This window comes from Cyprinus carpio, chromosome B21, assembly GCF_018340385.1.
Source record: "Cyprinus carpio isolate SPL01 chromosome B21, ASM1834038v1, whole genome shotgun sequence".
Lineage (NCBI taxonomy): Eukaryota > Metazoa > Chordata > Actinopteri > Cypriniformes > Cyprinidae > Cyprinus > Cyprinus carpio.
Window position 1 is genome coordinate 12,984,835 of NC_056617.1, and position 21,630 is coordinate 13,006,464.

The 21,630-nt window shown below is 37.5% G+C and overlaps 1 protein-coding gene across 1 annotated transcript in view; it reads left to right on the forward strand.

Moving 5' to 3' along the window:
• The window catches only part of grk6 (G protein-coupled receptor kinase 6), a 42,880-nt gene continuing 21,250 nt past the window's right edge, over nucleotides 1-21,630 (forward strand). The window contains exons 1-2 of the mRNA XM_042747591.1: nucleotides 1-205; nucleotides 8,506-8,601. Coding sequence (XP_042603525.1) covers nucleotides 154-205; nucleotides 8,506-8,601 — 148 coding nt within the window. The 5' untranslated portion in view covers nucleotides 1-153. The remainder of the gene's footprint in view (nucleotides 206-8,505; nucleotides 8,602-21,630) is intronic.

Sequence of the window (21,630 nt, forward strand, 5' to 3'; positions counted from 1 at the left end):
CGGCAGAGCGGAGAGTCATTCAGGGTTAATAATATTCCGCCGTGGGGGGGAGCGGGGGAGGACACACACACACACACACACACAGACACACACATAAACTGCCAACCCGGCGACGAGGTTGGGCCTGCGGTGCCTGCCTGCAACCCAGGAAACATGGAGCTCGAGAATATCGTGGCCAACACTGTTCTGCTGAAGGCGAGAGAAGGTAAGACATGACAGCCCGTCTGATCATTGTCACTTTTGACAGCTCGTGATACTCTAACGCCGTGCTATCTGGCTCAAAACGATGGGGGATTCCCCCAAAGGAAGTTAACGTTAGGCCAAAAATGACAAGAGCAATGCAATAAATGCATGCTTTATGATGCTTTCAAATCACTGGATCATATCTGAGGATTACACGTTGATAATTTTGTTGTTCGCTGCTTGCTTTGTTGTGTTCCAAACCTTGAGCGAACAAAAAAAAAGAAAAGATGGACCTGTCATTCAAAAAATAAATAAATAAATAAAATCCCATCTCCGTTTCTGTCAAAACCTTGTTTGGATTTTACAGCGTTTTTATGAACAGTCTAAGTTTTTATATAAAGGAGAAGCGATAGTCATTGTCAGTAATGTTATATATATTGACAACAGTGCCTGTGTGCTCGAGATAAGCGCCTGACTTAAACTGAACCTTTTGAATTAACGGACCCTCTGATTTTCAAAAGTGTTTTTTAAAATTGTAAACTACCTACTAACGTTAGATGGTGAGACATCATTGTCAAAAAATATGTCTAGTAGTGAGTTTTAGTTGTTAATAATTTATTTTGGCAGGTGTTTTTCTCAAACATGAGGGAATCCTACTGTATTTTCTTTCGTCCATGTTCGAACGTTCTTGGGCGGCACACTTGGGCTGCTCCGTTTGTTGTAGTAGACGTTTAAATTGTATATACAGACTTACTGAAAATTTACCATAAGATCCATACAAGATCGTTGGGGCTATATTTAATGTTAAGTAAAATTATACAGTTTCCTTCAAACAGTGTAAGAGGTTTGTATATATGCTTTTGTAAGCATACATTGGTTACAAATCACAAAAACAGCAGTTGTTAACTGCGTACTACATGTAATAGGCAATGTATTATATATTACTTTTGTTCACAGTTCTCAAGACTTTTTAAAATTTTGAAAGCTAGTTTCAGTTTAGTCACTGCTGTATGATTGCTTAACATGTTGTCTCTTCCTGTTTTAAGATGACATTTAACATCAGCATATCTCAGTAGGGAGGGTTGTATATTTATGTTGCACTTTATAATTTTTTATTATATACAGGGAAACATGTCAGCATCTTATTAAGGTGTGAAGGATCTCAGGAATTTTTCAACATTCTGTTAATTACTGCAAATTTGCTGTAATTTTGAATTATATCTTCAGTTGTCAGTAAAAACAAACAGACAAAGTAATTGACAGAAATGCACTTTATTTGTTGCAATTTAGCCCAGCAGACTTCCATTTAAACCTGTAAACTTTTTTTTTTATTGAAAATTATTCTATAATGTAAAATTATTATTATTATAAGTACATACAGTGAGGAAAATATTTCTTTGGTCCCCTGCTGATTTTGTAAGTTTGCCCACTTTCAAAGATATTAAGGGTCTGTAATTTTTATGGTGAGTTTATTTTAATGTATAGATACAGAATACCAAACAAAAAAATCCAGAAAAAACACATTATATAAAGGTTAAAAATTGATTTGCATTTCAGTGAGTGAAATGAGTATTTGATCCTCAAGCAAAACATGACATAGTACTTGGTGCAGAAACCCTTGTTTGGCAAGCACAGAGGTAAGACATTTTTTTGTAGTTGGTAACCAGGTTTGCACACATCTCGAAGGGATTTTGATCCACTACTCTTTACAGATTCTCTCTAAATCCTTAAGGTTTCTTGGCTGTCATTTGGCAACTCAAAGTTCCAGCTCCCTCCACAGACTTTCTATAGGATTGAGGTCCGGAGACAGGCTAGGCCACTTCATGACCATAATGTGCTTCTCCTTTGTTGCCTTGGCAGTATTTTTGGGGTCATTGTCATGCTGGAAGACCCATCCTTGACCCATCTTCAGTGTTCTGGCTGAGGGAAGCAGGTTCTCATCCAAGATTTTACAGTACATGGCCCCGTCTATTTGCCCCTCAATGTGGTGAAGTCATCCTATACCCTTTGCAGAAAAACAGCCCCAAAGCATAATGTTTTCACCTCCATGCTTGACTGTAGTGATGGTGTTCTTGGGGTCATAGATACCATTTCTCTCCCTCCTAACACGGGGAGCCGAGTTAATGCCAAAGAGCTCAATTTTGGTCTCATCTGACAACAGCACTTTCTCCCAAGCCTTCTCTGAATCATTTAGATGTTCTTTGACAAACTTTAAATGGGCCTTTACATGTGCCTTCTTGAGTGGGGGACCTTGCAGGCGCTGCAGGATTTCAGTCCGTTGTGGCGTAGTGTGTTACCAATGTTTTGCTTGGTGACTGTGGTCCCAACTGCCTTAAGATCATTAACAAGCTCCTCCAGTGTAGTTCGGGGCTGATCCCTCACCTTTCTCATGATCATCCTTACCCCATGAGGCAAGATCTTGCCAGTTGATAGTTGTTTTGTATTTCTTCCATTTCCGAATAATCGCACCAACAGTTGTCTCCTTCTCACCAAGCTTCTTGCTGATGGTCTTGTAGCCTATTCAAGCCTTGTGCAGATCTACAATCTTGTCTCTGACATCCTCTGACAGCTCTTTGGTCTTGCCCATGGTGGTGGGACAGGTTGGAATGGAAGATACAGATTGTGTGGACAGGTGTCAAGTAGGGCTGGGATATATATTGAACGATATGATCATGCGTATCTAGTCAGTAAAGACGGTTCCCTGATTAGCGCTAAATCGCCATCATCTGCTTTCAAATGGAGCGGCAATGTGAGCTAGGTTATTCCAGAGTTTAGGTGCTAAATAGGAAAAGGATATGCCGTCCGCAGTTGACTTGGATGTTCTAGGTATTATCAAATTGGGAGTTTTGAGAATGCAGCGGGCTTGGAGGACTATAATGTTACAAGAGCTTGTTCACATACTGAGGTGCTAGACCATTCAGGGCTTTATAAGTAATAAGCAAGATTTTAAAATCTATACAGTGTTTAATAGGGAGCCAATGCAGTGTTGACAGAACCGGGCTAATATGGTCATACTTCCTGGTTCTAGTAAGAACTCTAGCTGGCTGCATTTTGGACTAGCTGGAGTTTGTTTATTAAGCGTGCAGAACAACCACCCAATAAAGCATTACAATAATCTAACCTTGAGGTCATAAACGCATGGATTAACATTTCTGCAGTTGACATTGAGAGCATTGAGATATTTTTGAGATGGAAATGCTAGAAACGTGGCTTTCTAAGGAAAGATTGCTATCAAATAGCACACCTAGGTTCCTAACTGATGACGAAGAATTGACAGAGCAGCCATCAAGTCTTAGACAGCGTTCTAGGTTATTACATACAGAGTTTTTAGGTCCTATAAATAACACCTCTGGTTTTATTTTCAGAATTTAGTAGTAAGAAATTACTGATGATCCAGTTTTTTATATCGACTATGCATTCCATTAGTTTTTCAAATTTGTATGTTTCGATGGGCCATGAAGAAATATAGAGCTGAGTATCATCAGCATAATGGTGAAAGCTAACACCATGTTTCCTGATGATATCTCCCAAGGGTAACATGTAAAGTGAGAAGAGTAACGGCCCTAGCACTGAGCCTTGAGGTACTCCATACTTGTGATCGATATGATACCTCTTCATTCACTGCTACAAATTGATGGCGGTCATATAGGTACGATTTAAACCATGCTAATGCACTTCCATTAATACCATCAAAGTTTTCTAGTCTATCCAAAAGAAAAAAAAATCTAACGAGGTGACATTAGGAGTAACTTCTTAAAGTGGCAGGATTAATCTGTGTTCCACATAAGCACATAACCAATCTGTGGGAGCCAGAATTCTTGCTGGTTGGTAGGGGATCAAATACTTATTTGAAATGAAAATCAATTTCTAACCTTTATGTAATGTGTTATTTCTTGATTTTTTTTGGTTGATATTCTGTCTATATCAGTTAAAATAAACCTACCATAAAAATTACAGACCCTTCATTTCTTTGTAAGTGGGCAAACTTACAAAATCAGCAGGGGATCAAATAAATATTTTCCCCACCTTAACCAGACAGTGTTCAAAACTCTCAGACTAGCCAGATTCACAACAGTAAGCTTATAATAATTGTCTCTAATTTTAGTGGTACTGGTAGGTTTTCGCAGGAAATACAAGCATGCCGCAGTTCATCTTTGTGTCATTATGTCACCTCTGTAAACATAAAAAAGGAGTCCCAACTAGTAGTAGGCTTGCCGTGATAGACGGTGCTAACGGTGATAACGTTGTTAAACCGCAACACCAGTTACGTCACCTGCCCATCGTGGCACCGACCCCCACCCTCGCTTTGATTTCTTTATAGTTTATAGTAATAAAATGAATTTAGTTCAGTAAAGGAACAGACACTACAATTAAAAACTGAACACCGCTGCTCAATGCAGTGTGCCGAACGTCACATTACAGATCAGATTTCATTTATCCAGTGAGGAGAGTGAGGTGAGACAGACAAGATGATGGTGGATGATTTAGTTTCGAAACGAAATGCAAAGGGATTTTTAAAAGTCTTTTGACGCTTTTTTTTTATCTAAGGTGATTTTGGAGTTTTTTTTAAACTTGGTTCCACAGTGTTTGCTGATTTTTACTTTTTTTAAACTTGATGTAATTTATTTATTTACTTTGACATCAAGGTATATGCTGTGCCTCCAAGCTTTCTTATTCGTTTTGCTAATAAACGTTCTACGTTTCTTATATATTTGGTTATATATTATACAAGTTTACTTATTTCCAATTTTGTACACCAATTTATACTTTATGTAAGTTATTTGTTATTTTATATTAGGCATAGCCTGCCATATAGCATGGTGTATTTTTATTTGTTTTATTAATAAAAGTTCTATGTTTTATATAAAGGCTAGTGAGTTTGACGTTGTATTTTGTTGTTGCATTCAAGCAATTGACACCAAATTGCAGCTAATTCGAAAAAATAAACAATTGCTTTGTGCCGAATTGCCGCTATTTAAAAATGAAAGTAAAATGCGCAAGCTGCTTTCACAAGCTATTTAAAAGCGAAGGAAAGCGAGGAAAACAGGAAACGCCCCTGCCCCCGTGGTGATACCGGTATTACCGGTGTTGTCACATGTCGATTAACCGATGGGATTTCTCACCATCACAACCTTTACTAGTAGGCTATATCAAACGTAAGGATGCTGCAGGTGGAGGATCATTAATAGCCTTTTCTCACAGCAGCTGGAATAATTAAATGTATCATTTTGATGGCGGATTGTAATCCAAAAATTTCCACATGACAATCATCAGTGACAAATGGAAATTCACTCGTAGTCACCAGTAGTCTACAGGTAACGCTTACACACTTAATACATGTAACTTAGGCCTGTTGACACTAGTGCGTTTTCATTTGAAAATGTATAACTTTTGCTACGGTTACGCCTATCATTTACACTACTCCAGCGTTTTCGACCCTTGGAAACGGAAACTTTTGAAAAACACTGCAGACCCTGTTTTAGTTTGAAAACTCTGGGGTTGCGTTTCATTGTAAATGGACCAAAACGGAGACTTTTGTAAACGATGGTGTGGCTGCCCACATTCGCCCCCGGCATATTCTTGATGACCGTGTAAACAATAACATCATGCGGATTGTTGTACCCATAGATGTATAGGTAGATTCTCCATTCTATCGCTCCAAGCATGTAGACGGATCCACGATCTAAATAATAGGGAATCTACCTATTCATACCTATGGCTGTACCTGCATGAATGGTCACGTGACATGCGTTTTAGGTTGTGTAGTGTAAACAGAGATATTTTTCTGAAACGCCAGTGTGGACGAGGATCATTTTAAAACGAAAACGCACTAGTGTAAACAGGGCCTTAGTCACACAATGCTGATGTTGTTAATATTAACATTCTGAACAAAATATAACAATAATATTAATTTGCATGGTTTGATGTGATATGAGCTAAGCGATTGTTAGATTTATCACCATTGTTAGCGCAATGTATTGTAATGCTTTTTTTTCTCAGTTGGTCAGAACAAAAGTGACAGACATGTTACTTAATTGTTCAGATGACATTTTTCTGGTCAAAATTCTAATTTGGGTTATACTTCCAAGATGAAGAATCTGTGATTCCAAAGTACAGTAAATATCCACACCGGTGCGGTGAATGACAGCTACATATAGCCTACTCCTCAAAACATTACATTCATCCGAGCTGAGGAGCTGTGCCGATGCACAACCCATGTAAAGTTGATAATTCCACAGATAACTGCAATTGCAGGGTTCAAACAGAGATAGCGAATAAGAGGCAAAACTTACAAACTGCATCTTTAAAGTGCATAAAGGTGCGGTCACAATTAATGAAATTTTCCTCTTTTAAATCCTGTCATTCTGGGAGCTGTTGCATGAAGGCAGAAAGTTCCTGACACAGATTTTGCTATGTTAAAGTTGGTCATGCGAATTTGCCACACTGACCAACAGAAAGCTACTTGGTTTGAAAATGTTTACAAATTTTCACTAATCTGACCATACATTAAATGTCAACAAATATTTAACTGCTTGTGTTTACTCCCTTTTATTCTCTTCACACCCTTTCTCCTAACAACATGACAGGATGTAGTCATGCGTTGTTTTTTTTTGGTTGTTTGTTTTTTACAATGGAAGTGTTTCATGTCACAATCCTGTCAGGGATTTATAGGGCTTGTTCCTTTTTTTTCTCGAAAGAGCTCTTCCAGCAGAACAAGGAAGATGAGTGTTTGCCATCAGTTTTATATGATCTGTTCTATATTTTCTTGGTGATTTATATTGTGAATAATTTGATGAAAGTGGGGCCTTTTTGTTGCTGTGCTGGAGGCAAGTTTTGCACACCGTGAATGAAACCCCTTCACTTCTGAACTGATGCTGCATAGACAATACATTTCTTAAGCCATTTGCATCTTGGCAACTTCCCACAGCGCTAATGCCGGGGGTTTGCTACTGTACCCGTACCATCATAATCTCTTAACTGCAAAGCATTTGTTTGAACTGCAGATAGCACACCATGGTGTTAGCTTCCTGCTAGCTTCCACTCCTGCCTGACTTTACATTTTAATTTTTCATGAGTTATATCTTTGAGGTAAGTTGAGGTACAATGCCTGGCCTTGCACAACAGATTTTGATTATGTAAGATAATGAGGATTCACAGCTGGGCTCATCTAGTGTCTCTCATGTGGGAAAGTCTATGTTGTAACATACAGTCGTGTTTTGAACTCTTATCAGATTGCAGTCACAAGCTTCTCCTGTACATTTGTAATCACTGGATCTTCCACCATCCCATCCCATCCCATTAGCGTTGAATCTATTCCTCAAATCCCCTCATAGCCTAGCAACAATGCAAACACCTGGCTGCAGCTTTCACAAGAGTCCTCTCCATTCCCAGCGAGTGTGTCCCATGCACAGCATTGCATCCTGACCTTTCCCCGCACAGTCTGTTGACAAGCGCATCAGGCCCAGCACCTGGGCCAGTCATTCTAATCAGGGAGCCCGAGCTGTCCTGATGACGTTAGCTTGGACTGGCATGGGCCAGTGGGACATTCACATGGCATTGGCGTGATTCTTTTCCTGAATTCAATCCAGGGAAGTATTAGATATGGGTTGGACATAGATAAACAAGGACTACATCTTAAGCCAACTCGTGTTAGACTGGAATATACCAATATGAAATATGAAATTGAAAATATTTTGAGCATTTTATTACTGATAGCCACGTGTTTGTTGCCCTTTAGCAAGTGTGTCTTGCGTTCTTGGCAGAGTTTGTCATTGATACAAACATATGGAGCCATAGTATTTTAATGTATATATTTTATATCATAATAAAACATACTGCACTGTACATCATACTATAGTTATCAAATCTACACATTGTATGTTTTTTGAAATATATATATGTCATTGCCAGAATAGTCTGTATTTAAGAATTTTAATCACAGTCCATTTCTTTTTATTTCCAGTTCAAAGCTAACTGGTTTGTTAGCCAGTCCAAAGCTTCTCTTAAAAGGGAGAGATGTCATTGCCATCACACAATATCAAACATCCATACTATCACACATACCAGAATCCACTTGATAAATCTGATAAATGTTTTAACATTGATGAAACAGTTTAAAGAAGTCTTATTTTTTTAAGCTTCCAAAAGTGCCTTAATTAAACAATGACCTGTATATTACTTACATTATAGGAAGATATAAATGTATTCATATCCCATTCTGTCTTCGAAAGCCCACCTGTGTTAAGATAGTAATCTAATAGCATTTTAGAGCCTGCATGCAGTTCCTGCCTCTAATTTGATCTTTGCTCGATTCCTTTGCAGGAGGGGGTGGGAACAGAAAAGGCAAGAGCAAGAAATGGAAACAGATGCTTCAGTTCCCTCACATAAGCCTGTGCGAGGAGTTACGTCAGACTATAGGTACTCATCTTATGCTTTCATCACACGTGTCTTATATGTCATATAAGCAAATGTAGAAAGACTGTTCGTTCATTTAGAAAAAAAAGGTTATTATTTCTTTAATTATAAGATTCTTGGTCATTTTCATGGGGTCCTATTATACTTCTTTTTACAAGATATAATATAAATCTCAAGTATCCCTAGAATGTGTCTGTCAATTTTCAGCACAAAATTACTTATGATTTATTATACCATGCTGTAAATGCCTCTGTTTGGGTGGAAGCTAGGGCTTCCAATCTAATAATTGACTAAATGTTAGTTGACAAGAAGAGGCTTATTCGACCAACAGTTTATTAGTTGGTTAGTCACCAAAAAAAAAAAAAAAATGTCAATGTCCATGACAGACCAAATGTTAACGGTTGGTTCTTGAGGTAATTACAGCATATTGGGCAGGAATTCATCTCATCATCTCAAATATGACTTATCATTTGAAATTTAAACATTTAAGTAATAGCAACTTTACATGGCCGATCGCCAAACGGTAACTTGTGTATAGTCACAATATCAACAAAACACTGGTTTTGTAAAATAAAGAAAAACAAAGAGGATGTGCTTTCTGCCGTCTCGGTTTCCATGGACTGGAGTGTGTCACAAAAATTAAACTTAACATATAGGCTACTTGCCTCACAGACATGAGAGTAGACATTTTAAGCTCTCTCTCTCTCTCTCTCTCTCTCTCTCTCTCTCTCTCTCTCTCTCTATCTCTATATATATATATATATATATATATATATATATATATATATATATATATATATATATATATATATATATATATATATATATATAGAGAGAGAGAGAGCTTAAAATGTCTCTCTCTCTCTCTATATATATATATATATATATATATATATGTATATATATATGTATATATATATATATATATATGTATATATATATATATATATATATATAGAGAGAGAGAGAGAGAGAGAGCTTAAAATGTCTACTTTAAAGCAAACCTATCAAAAACAAAAACTCTCTGTCTATTCTTTGTAATCTATATGAAAGGTGTATTTCTCTATAAAGGCACATCCGGTGTACTGTTGAAATGGTGAATCAGCATCATCAGCTTCATCTTTGCAGCAGATACTAACTCAGAAAATACTACTTTATTAATTAATAATTAAAATATGTTATTGCTATTTTTTTCCAACACATTCATAGTCATTACTTTTGCCGGTGCTTAGAGGCAAGCTTTATGCTTGTGCTTGAGCACAGAATAGTCTCTATATTAAAGGCTCATTATATATTTTAAGTATTTAAATGAATCTAAACGTGCAGTTAGTTGACTAATGACTTAAATGAACGACTGCTAGTCAAGGATGCTAGTCAGACCTAGTGTAGGCAAAAACATTCTGTTTTTGTGTGTCTTTTAAATGCAAATGAGTTGCTGATCCCTGCCCCCTTTCCAGAAGAGGGCTGTGCTTTTACAGTTCGTGCCTTGGTTAATTTGCCAACAATTTGATTATCATCTCTATTGCGCTCACTCTCATGTGAAGTTGCAGATCTTAGTCATCATGATAAGTTTATTCTTAGCTTATTCTAAGTGCAGACATGTCAAATGCATGCAAAACACACATAAACACAGTCAGTTATGTCTGCAAACGTAAACAGCTGCATGTCAGTATATTAGATCTGAGAAACAGCATCTTTTGGACATGGCAACAACACACTATTAACACAACTCAACCAAGCTTTGCCTCCTCTTATTTTTTGCATATGCCCTGGGCAAGATTTATTTAAATAAGGGATATTGTGACGTGTGCATTCCCGGAAGAAAATTTAGGACTGCAATTAAGCCGTTTGAGGGAGTTAAGAAACAGTGCTTATTGCTGGGTTAAATGCAACCAAGCGATTATTGGGTTACTGCCCAGAAGGTTGGGTTAAATGTTTAACCCAACTGTTGGCTGAAAACAACCCAGTCACTGGGTTTGTTCATATTTTACTCAGTGCTGGGTTGTATTTAACCCATCATTTTTTTAGAGTGTAGTGATATAGAGAATCACTCTATATCTCTTTTGTTATTTATAAATTTGCTGATGTTTTTTTCATGTGGCATTGAAAAAACAGCAATATTACAAACTAAAGGAAGTTGAAAATATAAAAAAGCATAATAGTTAATTAGACACCTTTAATGGTGACATATAAAACTATCTTAAATGAGATTGCAGGAAAGGAAAGTCAATCCTAAAATTATAATGTTTGCTTGGAGAATGATACAGTGAGCAAAAAAAATCCATAAACTTCAAGCCATCTCTATATACCTAAGCGACTTTGACTTGGGCAACCACCCAGAATACTTTAGCAACTACTAAACCTATTCCTTAGCAACATTTTAAAAAAACACTATGATCACCTTAGCAAGCAGATAGTATTTGCCTAGCATCACACTAGTTATTATTTAATCATTTTTATTTGAAGAGTTCTTACATTTTGGCATGGAAAAGCTGAAATTGTGATTAGACTTTACCATCTGACAGCTGGCTCTTTTATTTTTACTTATTTAGCCATATTGCACTTTGCAATTTCTTCCATTCATATTATTACAAGTGAACCATCTAGTATCTTAGTATTTGTCATCACAAATGGATCTTTCATTGTTACAATGATAATTCACTTGTGTAAATGAAGGTTGTAATATCATTTGCAAGTATTTTTGCAAGTATCTTGATATTTGTGTGTTGGGACAGGGGTGTTTTTTTGCATTCAGTATTGTCACGCATATGACGCATATTTTTGTTTCCACACAAAAACACATTACCTTCTTCTTTTGTCTCTCATGCTCCTTCTTAGGGTAGTACACAAGTCCAGCTGTTTTTCAATCACTAAAAATGTTATGCATACTTTTGCAATATTGCCCAAAATTCTGAAGTTATAATTAATGTAAACTGGGATGTTGAGAATGTAGGTTGGCCACAGAGTTTCATGCCTTCGTCAGCAACAAAGTACAAGGGGTAAATGTGCGACTGTTGTAGAGGAGAGGAAACTGTGGCTGGGCCAGAAAGAGGAAGTTAACTGTCATTTTTTTATGTTCGTCGCTTAACCCTTCTCAAGAAAAAAAAAACTGTGAATTGTGCAGTTATTGTCTTTGATTTCTCACCGGTAAATTAAAACAAGATACATTTTGCAGATGCATTGTGAATTAAGCTGTTTAGGCTACAGATTTTTATTTACAGTAGGCCTGTGTGTGCCTTGTGATCAACTTTTGCTGAATCAGTTTCCTTTAGAAATCACATAGATGTTCTTACCAAATGTAATGTTGCAATCTGCATCTGCAAACTCTCCCCACTTCTGCACCTTCTAACTCTGTCAGTTCAATATGAAAGGAAACTTAAAATTCAAATAGATCTGATGTGACAAAAAACAAAAACTGTTATGATTGTTAGGGTCATGATATTGGTATTCTGTAACAGTAGATTTGTTTTTTTGACAGCTTAGGTGGTGGTGGTAATGTCAGTGATAGAACAATGTTGTTGGAATGGTTGTGGAAGAAACCTGAGGTGTTACACAACCACTCTTAACTTCCTGACCATTGCTGGTGTGATCTTGGGCATGTGCAGTGCCAGGAAAATGTGGTATTTCCCTCTATTCTCAAACCAAAAACTTCTCCTCATATCTAAATAAAAATACTCAGACAGGTGCAGCAACTAGATGTTCGCATTTGCTTTTGAAAATGTAAATTTTACGTGGCTGTGCAAAAGTGTGTGACAGTTCTAGGACGTCGTGTGTGGTTTGCATTATCATTCATGGTTGTAACAAACAGTGTGGGATGAGTTACCTTTCATATTTATTACTACTTAGGGTTAGAGGATGGTTCACACCCTAAGCCCATGTGTAAGCAAAGCTGCAGTAATATTGAGATTTTCTTTGTAAATGCCACAAAAATCATGTACAGTGGACGTACAAAAAAGTCCCTATTAGTTTAAATTCAATCATATAATTTCCTCTAAATTTGGAGCCTAATTCATCCTAATGTCACCAGATTCTGCAGCTGAGTTGTGGTTTAGATGGGAATCAACTGTGAGCCGCCGAGGAGTCTACTCTGGGAAAGCATTGATTTTTGATGTTGAAGAATGCTTCCTCTGTTTCCCATTATGCAGTTGTATAAGTATAATACCTGACTTGACTTAACCAGAGTTCATTGGTGAAACTGGTTCAAAAGGAAACAGTCCTAAGAATATTAACCAACTTCACTTGGGCAGGAAGTGAAACACTTGGTGTTTGTGTGCACTGTGCCCATCGCACATCTCAACGTTGTGCTCACTTACTTCCTGTTTCCTTTGTTATAATTACTGTCTCAAGCTATTCCAACAAGTTTTTTTTTTATTATTAGAATTAGTACTGTGACCAATACAATTACACTTTTGGGAATAATCCAATTTCCCATGTAACTGTGGTGCCTTTTCAGTTTCATGAGAATCACACTGGCTTTGCCTTAGGTGTCTGAAGCAGGAACTTGAGTGCAAAACCACAAGTGAAGGCCCAGACAAAGTAAACATTGAAAATGCTTAAAAGGACACTTAAAAGAGCTAAAGAAAATAAAGGTCCCCTTTAGGCATATCCGATTATTTTAAACGTTTCATGCCTGGGGTGTTCCCATCCCATTTAATGTGCTCATTCAATAAAACCTCTCTTCATCATTTTACATGGTAAAGGCGTCATGTCTTGCCACATTGCTTCTAGGGAGGCTAAATATCAGTTCAAGTTTTCTTCACTTTGTCAACAGTTTTACAGTATATCAAATGTTCCTTATAAACAAGTCTGTGCCTAAAATAACTCCGCTTTCTCTTACAGTTTTTATGTTTGATAATATGCTTCACGTAAATTGCGACTCAGTAGGCTACATGATGTACATTCATATCCCAACTGTCAATTGTCAGAGGATTCATAAAGATTTTTATATTCTTCATGTTCTGTGAGGTGATTATTTCACAGCAGTGACAGAAATGAACTTTTCCATTAAAGGTGCAGTAAGTGATTTCTGAGAAATGCTGTTGATATTTGAAATCACCAAAATAAACACACCACTACCCAAAAGGATCTCGATTGCTCCGTCCCCAAAGTTCATGAACATGCTATGCAACACAGGCACCTCCTACATAGGATTACATGCATGCAAGGTGTGCATTTAATATCACCTCATTTTCCAGTAATTCTTAAACGATTCGTTCAAAGCAGTTCAAAGATTCAGTCTCTCTAAACCCCTCCTTTCCGTGAGCCTGCTCTGCTCTGATTGGTCAGATGGCCTAGTCTGTTGTGATTGGTCTTCGAAATACAGCAGTGTCGGAAACAATACGTCTATTTCAACAGTTCTGTATTTTGAACACTCTAGAAAATATAAACATCTATTATTTATCATACTTACAGGTTGTGATTCAGTGGAGCAGCTGGTCCAAATAAACAGGATACTGATCCATCTTTCAACAGCAAGCATTTTGTGAAACCCACGTTATACTCCCCGAGATTAGAGAAGTAGAATGACGCGTTTGTGGGCTGGGTCAAGTTGTTCACAGCCGGCCAACGTAGAACATAGGTGTCCATTATGCAAATGTGTTAACCCATGATGTGTAGCCATCACGGAAGTGAGATTCGAATTACTAACATCTTGTTTAGGCTGTACAGAGTCGATTCTTTATTTTGGGAGACAATAACTTTATTTATCGTGCACTTTCAGCTTTACAACTATGCAGATTGTTTACATTCACATACAGCTACATTACACACTGCATGAAAGGCAGTATTGGAAATGGCATAATAGGGGCACTTTAAATAACAATCACAACAACATATAAACCTGATTGAACAGTGCAGATAGACAGACAGATTCAGAGTAGCATTTTTCATCTTTATGCAAGACAGTGTTTCCAAGCTTAACGAGGCAGGGCTGTCCCCTTTCAAACCTTCACTACACACCCAAAATGAAAAATCTCACTCCGGTAAGCCTTGGGAATTTTTCGCACAGTTGAGTGTAAAATTGTGATGACAGACCCAAAGGGAATTGAGAAAACATGTCTGCATTGACTTTTGTCGAAGGTCATGATTCAGTTGTTTATATGAGAAAGTGTCTATTTTATTGTCATTGATTCCTAAGCTTAGAGGTCTCAATATGGTGCTTCAGACCAGACCACAGCAGATTTTCAGGGGCTTTTCTCTGTTTTAAAGCACAGTCGTTTGGGTTGGCACCTCAGCAGTCTCTGTTTAAATGTCTTCATGTTGAAATGCAAGGAACCAAAAAACAACCTCCATGGCAAATGACAACATGCCCAGAAGCACACTCTAATCCACCCAGACATCTTGCGTTTTACTTTGTCTGCACACAGTCAGGAAGGCTGAATGATTTTCACTTCTGACAAAAACAAACCGGCTCAACATGCATCCATGCCAAGGCACATATTCCAAACAGTCATTATGGGGCCCATGGTTTCCATGTCAGGCTCCAGTGGGCTTTTGTCTATATGGCTTTTGTGAGTCACCACTGCAACTATTAATGAGCCTTCAATTCAGGTTTATGACATTGACTGTATATTTCCCTGGCTGTATATCTGACTTTATCACAGAATTGCCCCCACTAGCTAAACAATGACAAATGAAAATCTAATATCACCCAGTGTTCTTGGAGTTTTTAGCATAATGTTGACCTTGTTGTAGTTATATTTAATATCAGTTTTTCACAGACTCTGGTAAAAAAAAAAAAAATGTGTTGTTGTTGTTGTTGTTTTTGACCCATGTAACCTTGTATTCTAATAAGGTTGTCATGATAACAGTGAAATTGTAAAAAATTTCTCAATTTCAAATTTGATACCACATTTTTTTTTTTTTTTGGTGAACATTAATAGCCCCTTTCACACTGCATGTTGGACCCAGAAAATTGCCGGAACATTGCCGGGTCGCCTTCTGTGTGAACGCAAACACGTCCCGGGATTGATTCCGGGATTGATCCCGGGTCGGGGACCTAGTAACATTGCCAGGTTCAGTCCCGGAATGAGCCCTGTGTGAACAAAAGCCAGATCTAATGCCGTAAAGGGTGTGTCGTAGTGATGACTTCTCAATAGAAATTATGTGTGCGACTTTTTTACCAGGTGTTTTGAAGGCAGATCAACGTTCGCGACGAAAAAAAATATGTGCAAACTGTAATGAAGCAGAGATCAGGTAGTTCCTCACTTTCCACGCTGATGCTGAGATCGTTCGTCAGCTTCAGTGAAAGTTAACGTGCCTAGCGTTTTCGACTCGTACATTACACGTAACATCCTGATGTCACGTGTCTTTATGGGACCTTTAAGGGGTTGTGTGTGAACGCACACACATATTCCGGGTAATCAATGGCAGTGTGAAAGGGGCAAAATCTAGCGACCCGGGAACAATTGCCGGGACACATTACCTGTGTATTTTCCGGAATCGCAGTGTGAAAGGGGCTAATGACAGATATGTGCTGTATTCGGCTGTTGACACTTAAAGGCCTGATTCACATTGAATACACATACCTCTGAAAACTGTTTACATTTACTTAAAGGCACAATATGTCATTTTCGCCTCTGGATTTTTCGGCACATATTCAAAATGAGCAAAGAGACAAAGGCGTAGTTTGATGATGCTGTAACTGAGTGTGGAATCATGGGAGTTGTGGTCTTCATCCCCACAGCCGATGCAATCCGATGGGAGTCGGGCAGAAATCATATTCATGGATAAGCTAATGATTTATTAACGCAGTCGAATGAAGCAGGGTGAGGCTGAAAGCTGTCAAAGCGATACAAGGCCGCTGAACGAGCATGACATGGCTCGAAAGCAGCGGAGCTTTTATTATGCCACAGTCAACCACTTCCTCTACTTCCGGTCGTGAGTATGTGGGGAAAAAAGCAGCGCTGTTTTACAAAAACTGTTTTATCATACTAGATACATTTGAAAGTTCTGTTATAATACCACTCTGTGTGGTCGTCACCAGTCTATTAAAACGTACAACATATTAAAGCGTCTTTGCCATTTCCGGAAATCGAGGGGTTATGACGTCATTGGCAGGCGACACAATGACACTATGGATACGGTCCGTGTCTCTAGTTCAAATTGCCTATTTCTCTGGATTTAAACTTTCTTTGAAACATTTGGAATAATGTAAGTACACAAGTCAGCAAAATATATAACACTTCTAGTGGTATTTGGATATTTTAATAAAAAAATCTTACATATTGTGCCTTTGAGACATAACTGACTGTGTTTACAAGGATACTGGCCAAGAAAGCATTTTAAAGGATAAGTTCACTTCCAGAATGAAAAATTTCCTGATGAGTTACTCACCCCCATATCATCTAAGATGTTTGTCTTTCTTCATTCGAAAAGAAATTAAGGTTTTTGAGAAAAATATATTTTTATATTAATAGATTTTTCTCCATATAGTGGACCTCAGTGGGACCCAATGGGTTGAAGGTCCACATTGTAGTTTCAATGCAGCTTCAAAGGGCTCTACATGAATCTTGCCGAGAAACAAGGGTCTTATCTAGAGAAACAATCAGTGATTTTCTTATTTTTTTTTCTTTTAATTTATGTACTTTTTAACCACAAATGCTCATCTTGCACTAGCTCTGCAAAGTGCATGTGCAACTTCACGCATTATGTAATCATGTTGGAAAGGTCACACGTGGTTAGTTCTTTGTCTGTGTACTTCGGTTCAAAAATGTAGGTTAGGGCGGAAAAGTAAAAAAAACTAATTTTCTCCTCCAACTTCAAAATCGTCTGACATCTTTGGACTTTCTTTGCATGTTCGCTTTGTAAACACTGGGTCAGTGCTTCCGCCTACATCATATGTGACCTTTCCAACGTGGCTATGTAATGCGTGAGGTCTAGCTAGTGCAAGATGAGCATTTGTGGTTGAAAAATATATTCTTTTTTTTTAGAAAATGTTTCCGTATGTAAGGCCCTTTTTCCTTGGGTGAGATTGTGTAGAGCCCTTTGCATCTGCACTGAAAATGCAATTTGGACCTTCAACCCGTTGGCTCCCATTGAAGTCAACTATACAGAGAAAATACGGATAAAAATACACTATACAGAGTGTTTTCATCAAAAACCTTAATTTCTTTTCACCTGAAGAAAGAAAGATATGAACATCTTGGATGACATGTGGGTGAGTTAATTATCAGGAAATTTTTTATTTTGGAAGTGAAATAATCCTTTAATGTCATTTTGCGCAAAAGACCAAATGCAATTCTACATTTGCGCATGGGTGTGTGCACAGAAAACTGTTTATCAGACATTGCCCGACTAATGAGCGTGTTTACATGCACGTTCTTAAGCTGATTATGCTTATCAAGACAAAAATGCACGTGGTCATGTAAACGCAGTAACCCGCTTTCTTTTATCGGAGTAATCTCATAAACACTGTAAGCATAAATCAGTCGACACAGGTAGTTTTTTTGTATATTACCCTGATTTTGCGTGGCATGTAAACGCAATAACCCGCTTTCTGTCGGCTTATTAAAGTGCGCATGTGTGATACGTGACAGGAACGCATCGTTAGTGCAGATCTAAGCGCATCTAGATAGAGCAAAATTTTGCAGTAAAGAAAGAAGGAAATATATCACAAAAGCAGAGTCTTTCATGACTCAGAAAATTATACAAGTGTTCTCATCTCGTGCAGCAGAAGTAGAAGTGGTTCAGTCAAAACTGCTATATAACTGCATCAGAGGATAATATGAGTTGTAAATTTCGCGCTGACATGTTGCAAGCTTTATTTAACATCACAGCTGACAAACATATGGAATAATCTGAGTCCGATACGCAAATGATTATATTTTGACGTCACTAAAGGGAAATAAAATTTAAAAAGTCATGTAAACACAGCTTACTTGTGTTGTCAGGTTACTGATGTGCATGTAAACGGGGAAACCTGGTTATTTTCAAAAGCTGAGATTTGTGAGTTCTCAGCTTACTGGTGTGCATGTAAACATGCTCAATGAATTGAGTTCTCCTTTGCATGTTCTTGTGCTTGAATGGTCAAAAATTGCTTTAATGTTTAAATCGATAAGACACATGCAAATACTAAACTTTTGTGATGATCCCGTCAGTTTTCCTGAACACCTTCCATGCTGTCCCAGAGCCAACGAGCCGGCTTTTTTATCTTAATGCCTCGTCTTTAGATTTTTTTAAGATAGTAAAGATAGTAAAGCAATGACAATAATACATAAACATAAATAAATTGTGCAGATAGATAGGACAATTCTTCATGTCTTTATGCAAGACAGTGTTTCCAAGCTTGTTCAGTCTTGTCTAATTGTTGTGCTTGACACAGTCAGAATTTACATTTACATAATAGTTTTTGCCCTAACTCTGGCCTGTAGAATGAAACGGGCTGTTTTTGTTATAGTACTTTTAAGATTCTATTTGCAAATGAACTCTGTTTTCATTGGCTAACCTTTTGTAAATGTGAACGGCCCTGTCATGTTGCATATAAAATAAGTGTTCATGTGGTTATATGTTAATAATCAATAGTTCACCCAAAAATGACAATTCTGGCATAATTTACTCAGTCTCTAATCTGTTTTTTAAAAAGCAGTAAAAAGAGTCATTTTTAAGAAATTCACAAAATTTCTTCAGTTTACAATATTCAGCACAGCAGTAAGCAACTGCTGCATATTTATCAACCATGTGTCAACCATGACACATTTACATGCATTGAGTAAAAATGTAGAGTTGCACTTGATTTAATCTGGAATTTACTGGATTGGAGAAGTCATTTTAGGCAAAGCATTTTGGCAAAAGATTACAAAGGCCATTTTTGAATAATATGCAGTGATGAATTGTGTAATAATACATTAAATTAAAATTTCAATTCCATGTTGACTTCAATGAGGAGCTTCTCTCTTAACTCCTATCTTTTAACTAATTTGTCCATTTAATAACAGGTTATTAAACGCCTCTGAAAAGTAATAGTGTGACATGGCGAGACCCTCTTCCAAAGGCCAATCTCTCCATCTCTTCCAATGACTTTGTACGCTCAAAGGAAGCCTTGTGACCATATGCATGAAACCATGTTGCTGCTCATTTAATCATTTACATAAAATGTGCATGGGGGTCAAACCTGATTTGTTTTTAAGGATTTTAAGTGGTGTTATATATAGTCAAAGACCACCCCGGGTGGGGGGAAGAGAGGAAGATAAAGCGGCCTCATTTCATGATCAATTATTAATACCATAATCACTCTGTTTTCTGGCTACAACTGAGGCAGTTTGAAACTCATCAGAAAAGCTTCAATCAGGAAACCGTTGACGTAAACCACTGAACAAAATCATGGACTACATGTTCATTGTGTGACAAAATGCCCTTTTATGACCTCAAACTGTATGACACAATCAAATACAGTGGCCTCCCCAAACATATTTGGACACTTAAAAATTAAAATTTGTGTGTGTGTGTGTGTGTGTGTGTGTATAGTAATATATATATATATATATATATATATATATATGTGTGTGTGTGTGTGTGTGTGTGTGTGTGTGTGTGTGTGTGTGTGTGTGTATGTGTGTGTGTGTGTAATGTATGTATGTATGTATATATATATATATATATATATATATATATATATATATATATATGACAATATACACATATATATATATACAGTGCCCTCCATAAGTATTGGAACAGTAAAGACAAAACTGTTCTGTTTGCTGTGGAGTCAAGAAATCTGTAAATATGATTAAAAGATGAATATGAGACAAAACTACAGAATGTCACATTTTATTATTGGGTGACTCAACACAAAGATGTTTTACCAGCTAAGAAGATCAGCACTTTTAGAGTTTCATCTCCCTATCTGATGTGAGTATAAGTATTGGAACAGTTGCCTTACAGGTCTTTCTAAGTGTTCAGCTGTGTCCTGTTGCATTAATTCTTCAGATAGGGAATGTGTCTTATCAGTTGTATCCATTGCTTCTGCATTCTAAGTCATGCATTCAATGATGACACACCGAAGCTGACTCTGAAAGAAAAGCAAGCAATTTGGATGCCTAAAGAAAAGAGGAAGTCAATTAGAACTATAGGAAAAACAAAGGGCATGGAGAAATCAAGAGTTTGGAAACTTCCGGCGACATTAGCAACCGATCTGATCGGCTGAGAAAAAAAACAGTAGTTGATGACAGACAAATCATAAAAGCTGTGAAAATGAAACCTAAAATACATGTCTATAAAATCACCAACAACCTCCAGAAAGCTGGGGTGATGCTCTGTCAAGCTACAGTCCGCAGGAGAATTTGACACAGAATTACAGAAGCTACACAGCAAGATGCAAACCTCTGATCAGCACCAAAAATGGAAAGGCAAGTTTCTTCACAAATGTGAGCCAGTAGAGTTTTGGAACTGAGTTGATGGACCGATGAGATTAATTTATCTAAGTGATTGGAAAGCAAAAGTGTGAAAAAAGGAAACTGCAAATGATCCTAAGCATACAACCTCATCTGTAAAGCTTGGTGGAGGTGGTGTCCTGGCATGGGCATGGATGGCTGTCTCTAGAACAGGACCTCTTCATTTTAATGATGACTTAATGTATGATGGCAGTAGCAGAATGAATTTGGAAGGGTACAAAATCATCTTGGCTACCAATATTAAAGAAAATGCCACGAAACTCATTAGAAAGCACTTCATATTGGATCAGGACAATGACCCAAAACCCCCTGCCAGTTCAGTCAAGGGCTTTATCAGGGCAAAGAAATGTAAAGTCTTAGATTGCTCAAATCAATCTCCAGATTTAAATCCGATTGAACATTAATTTCACCAGCTGAAGAGGAGACTAAAGACAGACCCTCCTCAAAACAAGCAACAGTTAGAATTGGCTGCATTAAAGGCTAGGGAAAAGCATTTCAAAGCATAAGACCAAGAGTCTAGTGATGTCTAGTGATGTCTATGGGTTGCAGACTCACTGCTCTGATTGCATGCAAGGGATCTGCAACTAAATAATAGCTTTTAATCTTTTACATCTGCCTTAAATTCAGCTGTTCCAATGCT